Below are 15,048 nucleotides of genomic sequence, written 5' to 3' on the forward strand. Positions count from 1 at the left end.
GAAGCAGCAAATTGTACACATTTTACAACGATTTGACAGATGATGATGTCGGTCAACAAGTTTTTTAGCTTTTCAGATGAGAAAAAATCAACTGAAAGTATAGGTACTGTTCCACTGGAATGTTTAAAAGAAAAAACTTTCTTTAAATCTTATTTTTGTTTAACTATGTGCCTCTAGTATCAGCTCTTTCTATGAACTTTGAAACGCTGTGTTAAAAGTAAAGTAATTTTGAAAAAAATCATCCCAGATAAACTGTATTAAGCTGTGTTCAAAATTTTCACAATCAAAGCTAAATCTTCACTCAACTGACATCATCATTTCTTTAAAGTCAAAGCTTTCAATGGCTAAAGGAGCTTTTAATCGTATTATTTTCTTTTTTTTCGTAAATTTTTTATTTGAAACGGTTCATACATCTAGGCTTTAAGGAGCCCAACTCGTTTTGTATTTTTGTACGTTAGAGTACCGCATTCGAGGAATAATGATGGGACATGAGACGGGAAAATATACGAATAAAATCTTGACTCAGGTCCAATCTTTAAAACCAGGGCTTTAGGCTTAACCTTGGGATAATCAAGTGGAGCCACCGTCCCATCTGCGCTGACAGCTGACAATAGAGTTTCTCCGAGCCAAGAAGCAGAATTCGTTGAAGACGAGTTCAAGCTGGTAAATGTTGCCTTCCATTGCAGCACCCACCTTTGCAAGGGAATCTGCCCTCTCATTGCCTATTATAGAGCAATGTGAGCGGACCCGGACAAAGGTGATGTAAAAACAACGTCTTGATAAAGAGGTCAATATATCTCGTATCTTTTTAAGGAAGTACGGCGTGAGATTAAATATAGAGCGGATCGCTTGAACAGCGCTGAAACTAAAAGTGAAAGTTAAAATAAAGTAGCGTTCAACAGGTCGTGTGGCAATACCACCCAAGGCTCAATGAATAGCAGCTAACTCTGCTATATACACATGTGTGGATGCGATATACCCCTGCTGTGAAATTAACATGACATCGAACCCGGCAAAATATCTCTCATATGGTCACGTATCATAGTATGCCATTCTCCTACCTTCTTCGTCTGAGTAACATGACGTTTAAGAATGGCTCCATCATAACTAAGTATGAGGTTGCCGTTAGCTTCTTTAAGAACTATATGCCGCTGAGGGTCAATTCTGGTTCCATCCTTCAGCTTGTTGGGTCGTTAAACGATCACGGTGTCGCCTGGTTTCACGTGACACTCCCGGGCTCCCCGACGTGCATCCTCTTACTCTTTACCCAACAGCTTAGCTTCTCTATCCCTCTCGTCCAAAGTTTCTTTTCTATCAGCTCTCTAGTAAGTAATTCAAAAGCGGCAGACGGCGTCGGTGTTACCGGCCCATCATTACCTCTTCAGGTGGTATACCAGTTATCGAGTGAGCTGCAGCGTTGTTAGCGTTCACAGCGGCCGTCAGCTCATCTGAGAACTTCGTACCATAAACAGTAGAAGACACCATAGCCCGGTTTACAAGCTTCGTATAATTCTCCGCCAGACCGTTCTGTTGAGGGAACAATAGAGTAGAAAGAGGTAGAGGTTGTCCATTTTCCGAACGCATGGTGATAAGGTATCTAGACCGGTAATCTAAGATTACCAAAATAGTTATTTCTCCTAGTTTTGTGTATGGACCATTCAATTCATGGGCAATTATTTCCCAAACGGGCTGAGGGGCAAATTAGCGCATCATCGGGGTTGGCTTTTCGGGTATACCGTTCATTGCACATGTTTTTCACGATACGACCCAGGATCGCGCCTAGTGCGATCGGAGTGGCATCTGTGTATAGTATCGTTCTGTTGTTGGGCCCCTTTCAAGTTTAAGTTTTTCCTTAACACGCCCCCAGAGGGGGATTGTTAACTCACCAAAAATGTTGATATGCGGACTTAAAAATGCAGCCAGGCCCAGGAAACTGTGGAGTTCAGAACTTGTTGTCGGAGAGTGAAAGTTTTTAATGTCTTTAATCTTCGCTTCATCCACATGAAAGCCATGCTCGTCCAGCTCATACCCAAGAATCTTGATGCGAGTCCTCTCATATTCGCATTAGGAGCTATAAGGCGTCAGATTATTTAAGCGCAAGATCTTCGGTATTTGTTCTCAGTTGTTCGATAGAATCCGCAAAGATAAGCACGTCGTCAATGTAGAGTATGGCATTCTTCTCATTCTCGAGAATGCGGGACATTTCCATCTGGAATATTTTAGGAGCGCAACTGAACCCGAACATTAGCCGAATGAAACGGTACATCCCGTTTCTAGTCAAAAAGGTAATCAAATCTCGGGAGTCCTTACTTAGTTCTAAGTGATAGTAAGAACTTGTAAGATAAAATTTCGTTTATATCTTAGCACCATGCAACTTTATTTTCATTTCATCCTCTAAGGGGAGTCGAAAATACTCCCTTTTTATAGTTCTCTTAGCCGACCGCATATTCACGACTAGCCTGAAGTCATTTTCACCCTTCGGAAGGCAAACTGTTGGGTGCCGCAATGACTCGCTCAATTATCCCTTAATTTTCCATTTCCTGTAGTCGCCGTCTGGCATCTTCGCGGTATGCAGATGGTACATTATAGTATGCATTTTTCTCAGGTGGTACGGTCCGATAAATGCTAAATTTTACAATCACACCCGGCATTTTCGGGAAAATTTTCACGTTACTAACATCGCAGTTGTTTACAGAAATGCAGGTTCATTTCTCCTGTGGTTGACCGACTAAGTAAAAATCGCCTACCCTCACTGACAAGTTGACAGTGACAACTAGGAAATCTACTTGCACTATCGGTTTAAAAGTTCCAATGCGCATGCATGCAGCTCTTGAATTATTACATCTCGTGTGAAATCAAGATGTGCTTATCCCTGCTGATATTGTGTTTTTAAAATTTCCCTGTCCGAACCTCCGATTATGTTGGCATCGGCACCAAAGTCGATCAGAAAACGAATAGGACACGATTTTTCCACCCGGCAGTTTACCAGAACGTCATCAAATGACATGGAGTTGACCTCCTGCAAAAAAAAGTTGTGGAATGAACATAACCAATAAATAAAATTTCTTAAATACTTATGAAAACTTATTACGTCAAACCTGCTCAATATCATCAGAGCGTTTATTACGCTTCTCGAGTACATTTATGTTCCTCCTTTTGCAAAGGCAGGCTACGGCATGGTCCCACCCCTTGCAATTACGACATTGCTGGCCTATTGCGGGACATTTGCTTCCGTTATGAGATGCTCCGTTGCATGCACCTATAGCAGCGGAAACGTCTTCTTTGTCCAGATGTTTTCTCAATCTGTATTTGCTTATAACTGTGTTGTGGTTCTTGCAATCTGGGACGTTTCATTGATGGCCTCCAGTTTGCTCTAACCATCGAATGCCTCATCCCTAGTCGCAGCTTGGACAGTGAATTCGGTTTCGTATCCAAATGTACGCGAAGTTTTTACCAGCTCTCGATTGATCATGCGCTTTAAAAGCTGAACCCGCACGAAGCGCTGCTGAGTCATCGCCTTGAGGTAGCTGTCTATGTTCGATATAAAAGCCGAATAACAACCGGGGTCATCTAGTTTCCGGCTTAGGTCTGCCGCATGAACTAACCCTTGTAGTTCTTGACCCATCGATAAGTACAAGAGCTTCGTGCGACGCGCAGAATCGAGTGATTGTGACAACGAAACGAAAATTTCAAAATTCTAAATAAAGCGACTCCATGCTTCCGAAAGTTTGTTAGATGGAACATCCTTTGGCAATGGAGGAAATGCCTCCAATCTAACAGGAGAGTTTCTCGGAAGTTGTGGTGTATCTTCCTCAGAGAAACCCCAATCAGTTTCCGTCGACTTTGTCGGCTTATTGGCTCCCGGTTTTCTGTGCGAGTCGGCCAATTGAACCACGAGCCGGTCTAGCCAATTCATCCGTTCATCCAAATTACCAGCTGGCAGTTCGTTTTGGTTGGAATCTACCATTCCTACCGCGGAACAGCTGTCCTCCTCTTTTTCCACTTCTCCTAAACGTGCTGCATCCACTGCACCATTCTCAACCAGACTTGATGTATCGACAACTTCATTAGCTCCCAGATTGTAAGAATTCAATTGGTCAAAATACTATTGGGAGTCTTCCGTATTTGGAGCGCGTACATATAGTCCGTTCGAATGCATTGTAATCTGAAAATTAGCAAACAAAAAAAATCGTTGTAAACAAAACACTTAACTTTTCCTTCACTTAAGAATTGTTCAATCAAATTCTTCTTCGAATATGCTCATAATTTTCATCTCGAAAATCGGGTGCGCGATTTACTTCATACCGAAAACTTCAACTCACACGAGAAAAAAAAGTGCAATTACACCGGTGAAGTAATGTCCTCGGCAGCTCTGTCTTTCATACGTCCTCACGCTTCCGCGTTCAACATAACTCTCCTCTCCCAAAGCTGGCTGTCATTCTTCTCCTTTCCAGAACCCGTCAGGTAGTATCATTTCGTGGTGTGCATACAACTCTTAAAAAACGAACACAAAAAAATAAACTACGCGGACTCCAGTCGACGCACACTTCGAAATAAATTCTAATTGATGCTTCTTTCGTAAAAAAGACTAACACATTATGCGGATTCCCGTCGACGCCATTTTTACCATGCAGACTCCCGTCTACGCATTCCTGAATGGCAAGGGAATTCCTTCATTTTTTTTTCAAAATTAGTGTTTGCGCAGACCATTACGGATGAAAAGAAAAAGCCAACTTGTCTTGGATTCGATTGGAACGGAAGAGATCATTTATTTCAATTTAGTCCATAACAACACTTTTTCCCGCGAAAAATGGTATCAATTTTACACAAAAAGAACTAACTAGCAACACTTAATACAACCATAAAAGACAAACGGTTAAAGGGGGCTAACTTGGTTTTCAGCTTAAGGTGACCAATGTTGTTGAGAATCAACAATTAGGAATTAATTTTTTCGCTGATCCTCTCAAGCTACTTGCAATAAAGCAATCTCCTGGCAGGAATCACCAAATGTGCAGATTGGACCTTAATCTGCTGCAACCTAACTTACCGTAAAGGAAACACGTCTATTCTGCCCGGCGTCTAGAATGCGAAAGAGGACGAGTTCCATCGGAGGTTGCCCTCGTGGTCCGTTCGGTTCATCAGTGTGCGTGTGCCGTATGAGGGATATGTTGAAGGGTTTGATGTCATATTAATGTCACAGCAGGGGTGTATTGCATCCACACAACACAGAGCATGGGGACTGTAGGCTGTAAGAGGCGCTAGATATTTCATTGAACACTCCAAATCCCGTTTATTCCTGTATTAGGAGCCCATCGGTAAGAAACATTTTTTCAGCATCAACGTGTCCATATTAAGCTTCGAAAATTGCGGAATTCCTTGCTCCATAGACAATCTTACTGAGAAGAAGAATTATCTAAGTCTTTGCTACAAACACGAGTTGGAGAGTACTAAGAAGGGTTTACCTGTAGTGACATGAGGTAATGGTATATAGACATAAATCTGGTTTTAAGATTTTGCTCAAGTAACCTTTCGAAAATTAGAATCACCAATGGGTTCATGAACTCACACCTGATGAGGAACCCAGTGATAGTAAATTGAATCGATCTTTCAGAGGGGCAAACAACCAAAAGCAATGCGGGGACAACGACATTGGATACGCTCGAGTTTGATGAAGTGAATTGGCAGCTGTCTCGAAACTGAAGCTACCATATTCTGTCACTGAGAGAATCGTTCTACGCTCCAATTTAAAAAAATCTTCTAGATGGGCTTCCTCCAGGTGTCATTTATTGAACGGATGAAATTGATTCTTTGTTGGCATTTTCCTTCCAGATACTCAATATGGGCTCTTCAGGTACACTTGGAATCACGACAAACCCCAAGATACTTGAAACACCTCGATTGAGTGATCGTTCTGCCTAGGAGTTCAAGCTAAGGTTGAGCAGGTCTATGTTTTACAGAGAAAACAGCCATCTCCGTTTTCTGTGGAGAGTACTCAATCCCAAGCTCCAAAGCCCAGGATGACAATCTGTCTAAAGTATCTACGCACTACGCCGTCATCTGCAAGTTGTCTTAGAGTGCAACCTTCGAAGAGACAACTGTCGATGTCACTTACGTAAAAGTTTTACGAAAGTGGACTCAAACATGAACCCTGCGGGAGGTCCATGTCTCCCATTAGACTTTATGTCTTGAAACGCTAAAGCCATTCGCTCACGTTTTGCGTTTGCCATTTGTATCTCTGAAGACAGCAAAGCAAGACAATCGATTGTTCCTTGGCCCCTGCGAAACCCGTATTGAGGAAAGTCTGTTTCACATAGAATCTGGTCAGATAAAATAGATCATTTCTCCGCAAAGAAATAACGCACAACAAAAGTAAAAATGTCATTTTGTAGGGTTTTTATTGCACTTTAAGGAAAAAAATACATAAACATCATTCATCAGCTTTTCGGATGAATGTTCGAACTTTTTTTTGTGATACCACCTATCATTTTCTGCACAGTACTGCTGGTAACCTCATTCACCATCTTGTTCCACCACTGTTCCATTTGAGCTGGTTTTTTCATGGTTCTGCCACATTTCTTCAGTTTGCCCTTAACTATAGTCCAATATTTCTCGATGGGACGAAAATCCGGACAGTTTGGTGGATTGATACTTTTTTCAACAAAATCGATCTTGTTCTCCTTATTTATAACATTTAACGACATCCCGGCTGTAGTGGCAGCTTGCCAGGTCCGGCCAGAACTTCACCGGACCTTTGTGGGACCGAATGAATGGCAAAACCCTCTTCTGGAGACATTCTTCTTTGTAAACATTTCCATTCACTGTGTCCCCAGTGATGAAAATCTTAGTCTTCTTGTTACGTGAAGAAATACCGATTTGATAGCTGAGTTTGTACAGCTTCAAAGCTGAAATAAGATGTGTATTTCGTTACTTTTAAAGGAAATTATTAGCTTAATATTAGACTTACATTTCAGTACAATCTACGTGTTTTTGCCCAGATTTCCAACTGACTACAAAGTCTGAGGCACTTTACTGATTGCCTTATCAGCGTTCCCTATTTAGCAATTTATAATTAGTCATTTAATTTTATAAATTTTATGTTTAGTGCTCGCTCACCTTACGCTACTAATGATAATTTTGATTATAAATATGAAAACCACTTTGGTTTAACTGTAGCTCATGTGTATTCGTCTGGTACGAGACTGACCGACTGTGAGGTTAGAATTAGGTTAGGCAAATTTACAATATGAAATATCGAAAATCCTTACAACTTGGAAGAAACTCGTTGGCCTCCACGGGTCCACTAAACTTCACTTGATTTTCACAGAGCTCAATAAAGCGAGGAATCCAAAACTACCAAATATTAACTACTGATATTACCGACCATGTGAATTGGGAATACTTGCGAAATGCACGGTTGCAAAATGAGGAATAAGGTGACTTGGCAAATTATGACAGATTCTAATCGCTTTCTGTTTTGGTGCTGTTTTTTTTTTCCTATACTTGACACTGTACCGAGGGGTGTGTGACTAATCTAAATATACGACTTACCAGATGTGTCGTAACAAACCCCGGCCCGTTTGGCACCAAGTTCCTCAGGTACTTACTCTCTGGAGCCACTCTTGCCTTTAACGTCTAACACAGCGAGTCGAACTGTCGGTCGTTCGAAAATCCCGGTGTTTGTCTGCACCAATGCTCGGCGTACCTGCCCATCTGCTCCGGGAAATGTCTTAACAACCCGACCTTTTGTCCATGAGTTCCTTGACGTCTCATCCAGGATTATAACGATGTCTCCTTGTTCCAACGGCTTCACTGCATCAAACCATTTTGCTCGTCTAGTGAGCATGGGTATATATTCAATCAGCCAACGACGCCAAAACATATTTGTCATCACCTGTGCGATGTTCCAGCTATCCCTTAGTGTTTTTGGAAATTGACAATCCGTTGAGGGTAACTTGATACATTCGGAACCACGCAGTAAAAAATGATTCGGGGTGATTGCTTCTTGGTCCGCATTTTCCAATGGCACGTAAGTAAGAGGGCGTGCGTTCACAATGGCCTCTGCTTCAAGAATAAACGTTTCAAGTGTTTCGTCGTTTGGATGTATTTGGCAGTCTGCAATCACCTTCATGGCCTCCTTCACTGAACGTACCATACGTTCCCACGCCCCTCCCATATGGGGCGCCGCTGGTGGATTGAAGTGCCATGTTGTACGAGTGTTGGTAAATGTCAGAGCGTTTGTTTCTGTTATTTGACGAATTTGTGACTTGAGGATTTTGTCGGCTCCGACGAAATTAGTTCCCCGATCCGAGAATACATCTGTAGGAGCTCCTCGGCGTGCCACAAATCTTCTGAAGGCTAGGATACACGATACCGAAGTCAAACTGTGAACCACCTCCATGTGTATTGCCCGTATGGTTAAGCACGTAAAAAGTGCTATCCATCTTTTTACCCGGCTTCTTCCTGATTTGACCAAGAGTGGACCAAAATAATCTATCCCTACAAAAGTAAATGGTTTAATGTAAGGCGTCAATCTGATCTTTGGTAAGGGAGCCATCATCGGGGGTTGTGGTTTTGCCTTTTTGATTTTACAATATTGGCACTGCCCTGCTACTTTTCGTACCATCTGTCTGAGAGCTGCTATATAGAACCGCTGCCTCATTTCATTAAAAACGGTTTCATGATTACCGTGTTTGAATTGTTGATGGTACATGAGAATCAGAAGGACCGTTACGCGGTGCTTACTCGGTAGTATAATGGGGTGTCTTGTATCATATGAAGTGAACGGAGAAGATGTTATTCGACTTCCCATCCTGATTATTCCGGCGGGGTCCTCAAAAGGGGCTAACTTGTAAAGAGGACTTACCCCTTTTCTTGCCACGGGTGATGTCTGCGGTGAATTGAATTCGACCGGGTAAGCTTCTTTTTGAACCATTTTAAAGATAAACGTTTCAGCTTCTACCAATTCGTCCCGAGATAGAAAGGGAAATATCGACGATGTTTTCAAATTTTTTGTAAAAAATTTTTTAGATGCGTTCAGTATGTAGGCTACCGCTCTGTTTAACCTTTTGAAATTAGAAAACCTCTCAAAGTCGATGAAGCTTGTTGTTGTTTGATGTATGGATAACGATTGAATCTGTTCTGATTCCGACGAATTGGGTTGTTGGAATACTGGCCAAGTGTTTTCGGGATTGTATAAAAAAGCAGGACCGCTATACCATTCATTTTCGGGTTGGAAATTCGGAATACTATTCCATTTTGTACCTTGATCGGCAATATTTGCTTTTGACGGAACGTATCGCCAATCGCTAGCATTTGAAGTAGTTAGAATTTCTCCAATCCTGCAGGATACGAACGGATGATATTTTTTAGAGTTGGAGTTTATCCAGCAAAGCACCGTATATGAGTCGGACCAGAAGAATTTATGGGAAATAGGCAATTTTAAAACCTTGCAAATGTTTTCCTGAAGTCTGGTTCCTTGAACTGCAGCTTGGAGCTCCAACCGAGGGATTGATAATGTTTTGAGTGGTGCTACTTTGGTCTTCGATGCCACTAAGCTACACTGTATTCCGTTTTGTGTAACTCCACGAACGTACACAGCACTACAATAGGCGGAATCACTAGCATCCGAAAACGTATGTATCTGTACACTATGGATCGCCGTTGAACTCCCGTAGAAGAGGTATCGAGGAATACGTATGGATTGCAGATCAGCTAAGATATCGGTCCATTGTACCCACCGCACATAAAGTTCGTCGGTAAGGTGGTCGTCCCATTCGGCACCGCTTTTCCAAATATCCTGCAGCAAAATCTTTCCGTGGATAACGTAGTGCGATATAAGACCGAGAGGATCGAAAATCGACATTATCACACTAAGCACCTCGCGCTTGGTGGGTTTTCTTCTGGAAGTGATTAACGTGTTAAGCGCAGGGTTGGAAAAGCTTCCAAAAGAAAATACATCCTCAGTTGGACGCCAGAGCATCCCCAACACTCTTTCGGAAATTTGAGGATCAATTTTCAAGGATCTGACTGCTTCTCCGTCTACCTCGACTCCTATTGCTCGCAGTACCTTCTCGGAATTTGAACAGATGTGATGCATGGTGAACTTCGCTATTTTGTGGATCTCTCTTACTTCTTGAATAAGTTGTATTGCTTCTTCTTCTGTATCTGTGGAATCCAACCAATCGTCGATGTAGTGACCTTCCACTATGGCTTCTACCGCTTTTGGATATGTTTCGGAAAATTTGGAGGCATTTGCATTTTTTACATGTTGTGCTATGCACGGGGAGCACGTGGCTCCAAAAATTGCTACGTCCATGATGTATGTGCGAAAATTTTCAGAAGGATGTTTACGAAATACGAACCGTTGGGATTGATTATCCGGTGCTCGAATTCTTATGCGATGAAACATCTCATGAATATCTGCGGTTATTGCTATTTGTCTCTGTCTGAACCGTATCAATATCGCAGGTAGGGAGTTGGTGTAGTCTGGCCCTTTGAGTAGAAGATCATTGAAAGAGATGTCTTTGACTCTTGCCGCCGCGTCCCAGACAAGCCGTATTTTATTCGGCTTTTTGGGATTTGTCACAACCCCCAAAGGCAGATACCAGGTTTTATTTGGATCTACGTCGGTCAACTCGTTAGTACTGGCTTGATGAGCGTAATCCTTTTTAATATATTCGTCTATGAGGTCACATACCTTGATTTTAAGCGGTGGGTCCTTTTCTAAACGTCTTTCGAGGCACTTAAATCTCTTAACCGCCATACTATAACTGTCGGGCATTATAAATTCGTCTTGCTTCCACAGGAGGCCACACTCATAACCACCATCCGCTGTCATCAATGTCGTTTTCTGCAGGATGGATAGCGCTCTCTCGTCGTCTTTAGATTGGAGTGTTAAGGAGCATAGCGCTTCTTCCGTTTTAAAGAAGGTTTTCATCAAATCAAACAGTTCACGGTTTTTTAGCTCGTTATGGGTGTGGACGTGAATTGGCGTATTTCCAGGATTATTCGTTTCTTGTCGACCGTAAATTGACCATCCTAATCTCGTTTTTGTGGCCACCGGACCCTCGGTACCCCCCTCTCTTATCTTGAGGCTCGTCAACAGATGTAGATGCTGGATACCAATTATCATTTTGGGAACGACGTTTTGATAACTTTCAACCGGTAATCCGGACATATAGGGATGTACGTTGCATAAATACTGATAATCCAGAGTTTGACTTGGTAGACATAAATTACCCACTGTGCGTACGTTTTCGATTTTGAACTTCTTATTACTGTTTCTTCCAGATATCTGTAGATTGACCCTTTTCGACGCCTTTTCTTCTCGGCTTATTTCACTTGTCCACCCCAACCAAAGTGATTCATGGACACCGCTTACTCCGAGTTTGGTTACTACAGATGCTTCCACTAGAGTTGAGGACGAACCATCGTCCAAAAATGCGTATATCTCGATTCTATTGCCATTTCCATATAGTGTAACGGGCACGTATCTGAAAATCAACTTTGTTGGGGTCATGTGGTGGTTTTGGAGCGCTCTGTTTTCTCCTTCATTATTTGAAGTTGGAGAATCAGAAACATTATGCAACAATGTATGATGACGGTATCTGCAGTTCTCGATCTGACAACTTCTTTTGGATCTGCATGGCCAGTTGCCATGTGAATTCAGACATATTCTGCACAAGCTTCTTTGTCGAACTATTTTCAGGCGCTTCGAAGTATCCAACGCTTGGAATTCGGGACACTCGGAGAGGTGATGATACTGATCGACGCATAATAAACAACATCTTTTCCTTTGAACGTCTTCTTTGTTGTTAGTTGACGTATCATCTTCTGCGTGAGTGAATAGTTTTTCTTTAGGCTCCCTCCTATCATGTTTGGCTTGCTGCATTTGCATGTTGGGCAAAGTTACATCTGAAACCATGTTGACTAAACCTTCCATAAAATTTTTGAGCGTAGTCAAATTAACCTTCGGCAAGCCATACTGATACTCGGCCCAGCTCATTGTGAGGTTTGTTGGCAGTCTGCCAACTATTTCCTGAAGCAATGCTGGATTATTCAAATGATCGGTTTGGTCGGCAATAATCATATGATCTATCAGATTTGTTATGGAGAGTCCAAAGTTGATAATAGATCTCAAGTCGTTTGCTTTCGGAGCGGGGGTCGTGCGAACTTTCATCAACAAAGAGTTTATTATTATTTCCGGTCGGCCATATAATTTCTTCAGCACCTCTAAAATTCGGGGCACTGACTTTGGTAGATATAGTTGACTTCTTACGGCTTCCAAAGCTTGACCGCTCAAGCATCTTTGCAACCGGGCCAAGTTTTCTGTATGGCTGAATCCGCATGCTTTAGTGGTATTAATAAAAGTATTATAAAAGATGGGCCAGTCCTGGGGGTCCCCAGAAAAGGCTGGAAGATCTTTTTGCATCACTTGGCGGGCTGCCAGCTGTTTAGGACTTGGCTCCGGTTCCTCATCCTCTTCTTCGGTTAATTCTTCTAACGCTTGTCCGTCGGAGAGTAGGTTAATGGCTCCTCGAGTCATTCCTTTCTTGCCCGCAGGGTGTGATTTGTGTATATCTACCTGAGCAAGATCATGTTGCTCCCTTTTACCAGCTTTATTCAACAACGATTCGAAAACTTTGGTTAGCTCTTCAACGGAGATTTGCTTTCTTCCAATTGATGTTTCTTTTGATGGTCCCGGTTCCGGCACGTTTTCCTCTATGATTGCTGGTAAGAAATAATTTTTCGGAGTTTGTTTTGGTTGAACGCTTCGCTTATCGTGGACCTCATTTTGGACCGGTTGCAATAGGCTACTTTGTCCAATAGGGTGTCCTAGCGGATTGTCGGGTATAACTACATTCTTAAGCCAATTTTCCACATCATCCCTTTTCGTTTTTACGCTAACGTCGCTTCTGATACTCTTAGCATCTTCTGCGTCTTCCAATCTCTTCAGTAGCTCGAAGCGTTTTCGGAAATACTCATCCTCTTCCGCTGCTCTTCTTATTTGGATTTTTCGTTGTTTTTCCAGCAAGTCTAAACTTTCCTCGATAATTCGTGATTTTCTGCTCTTGCCGGAGTCTTTAGAGATTTTACTAGCTGCTTCCGAGGGTGCTTTATCCTCCTTACAATTATCACAGCGCCAGCTTCTATCTGGATCACCGATTGAGCTATCCACCCCAGCACACGGGAAGTGCATCCAGATATCACACATGTCGCAACCGACCATGTTGGCCAGGGAATCCGTATTCGAACATTTTTCACAGTTCCTATTATTGGTTGTAGTCGTATCGGTGGCATCTTTCATCGTGCTCGAGTAGTCAGGTGAAATCTTTGAAGTTTGTTACGTGAAGAAATACCGATTTGATAGCTGAGTTTGTACAGCTTCAAAGCTGAAATAAGATGTGTATTTCGTTACTTTTAAAGGAAATTATTAGCTTAATATTAGACTTACATTTCAGTACAATCTACGTGTTTTTGCCCAGATTTCCAACTGACTACAAAGTCTGAGGCACTTTACTGATTGCCTTATCAGCGTTCCCTATTTAGCAATTTATAATTAGTCATTTAATTTTATAAGTTTTATGTTTAGTGCTCGCTCACCTTACGCTACTAATGATAATTTTGATTATAAATATGAAAACCACTTTGGTTTAACTGTAGCTCATGTGTATTCGTCTGGTACGAGACTGACCGACTGTGAGGTTAGAATTAGGTTAGGCAAATTTACAATATGAAATATCGAAAATCCTTACAACTTGGAAGAAACTCGTTGGCCTCCACGGGTCCACTAAACTTCACTTGATTTTCACAGAGCTCAATAAAGCGAGGAATCCAAAACTACCAAATATTAACTACTGATATTACCGACCATGTGAATTGGGAATACTTGCGAAATGCACGGTTGCAAAATGAGGAATAAGGTGACTTGGCAAATTATGACAGATTCTAATCGCTTTCTGTTTTGGTGCTGTTTTTTTTTTCCTATACTTGACACTGTACCGAGGGGTGTGTGACTAATCTAAATATACGACTTACCAGATGTGTCGTAACACTTCTTCCCACAACTACAGATCGCTTGCCAAATCATCAACTTACTAGCAAATTTATCTGCGAAAACAAACTTGAATCTACCCGCAACATTCCCTTTACGCTTCGCAAGGTAAAAGTTTCGTCGTCCATCAAAATGCATCCGTTTTACTTGGTCAACACTTTCTCGTACAACTTCCTTGCCCTGGTTTTGGCAACCAGGTTTTGTTTCAGCGTCATGTTGGGGTGTTTGCTTGCATGATACGACCGCAAACTTTCTCGCAAACAAATTCGTCGAGCTGTACTGTGGTTCGTCTTGAACTTTTTCGCCAAATCACGCAAGAAGATTCCAAGATTATTCTGAACTGATCGAATTACCTTTGCTCGCAGCTTCCGGTCATATGTTTTACTTTTACGCCTGGTTTGTTTTGCTCGATCCACCATAGGGGTCTAGTCGATTTAGGATATTTCAGAAATTTCGCGATCTTTACCCCTGACCACGTCGGTTTCTCTACGGTAATGTGCAGCATTTTCTTTCGCCTTTCGCGTTCCATTGTTCATAACTTTTGACTGAATGCTTCAATCTTGATGAAATTTTCACCTCTAAGTAAACAAACCATCCGGATCAAAACACTGTCAATAGATTCGCGATGTGACAACTAGGGGCGCTGAAGTATATGAAAAGATGCGACCAGATTCTATGTGAAACAGACTTTATCTGAAAGGAGAGACTGGGCAGTTACAAATGCGTATATTATAAAATCCTTTCGTTCGATCAAAGAACCTATACGAAGGAAATGAAGGTAATGAAATTATATTTAATGGAAAAATATTAAAAAATATATTTATCGTTTATTAGGCTGAAACAAATATCAATTTCTTCTTTTGTCACCCCCCTCCCTTTAAAATTTCCAAAAAAAAACCGAAGGGGGAAATAAATAAAGTTTGAAGTATTTTATATAAATTTCGACAAAAATTTCAAATATCAGAAAGATTACAAGACCAAAATAGAAATTTTGG

General features: G+C 41.7%; 1 protein-coding gene across 1 annotated transcript; it reads right to left on the reverse strand.

Annotated features, from left to right (window-relative positions):
* Positions 1–8,490: 8,490 nt before the first annotated feature.
* Positions 8,491–13,306, reverse strand: LOC129753149 (uncharacterized). The gene is made up of 2 exons (XM_055748947.1): positions 9,446–13,306; positions 8,491–8,496 (listed from the first exon to the last, which is right to left on the reverse strand). The coding sequence occupies exons 1-2, from the start codon at positions 13,304–13,306 to the stop codon at positions 8,491–8,493; spliced, it is 3,867 nt and encodes a 1,288-aa protein (XP_055604922.1).
* Positions 13,307–15,048: the final 1,742 nt, after the last annotated feature.

This window comes from Uranotaenia lowii, chromosome 3, assembly GCF_029784155.1.
Source record: "Uranotaenia lowii strain MFRU-FL chromosome 3, ASM2978415v1, whole genome shotgun sequence".
NCBI classification, from domain to species: Eukaryota; Metazoa; Arthropoda; class Insecta; order Diptera; family Culicidae; genus Uranotaenia; species Uranotaenia lowii.

What these genes read in the sequence shown, in the direction of transcription:
- LOC129753149 (XM_055748947.1), bottom strand. Translation starts at nt 13,306, where the DNA reads ATGAAAGATGCCACCGATACGACTACAACCAATAATAGGAACTGTGAA.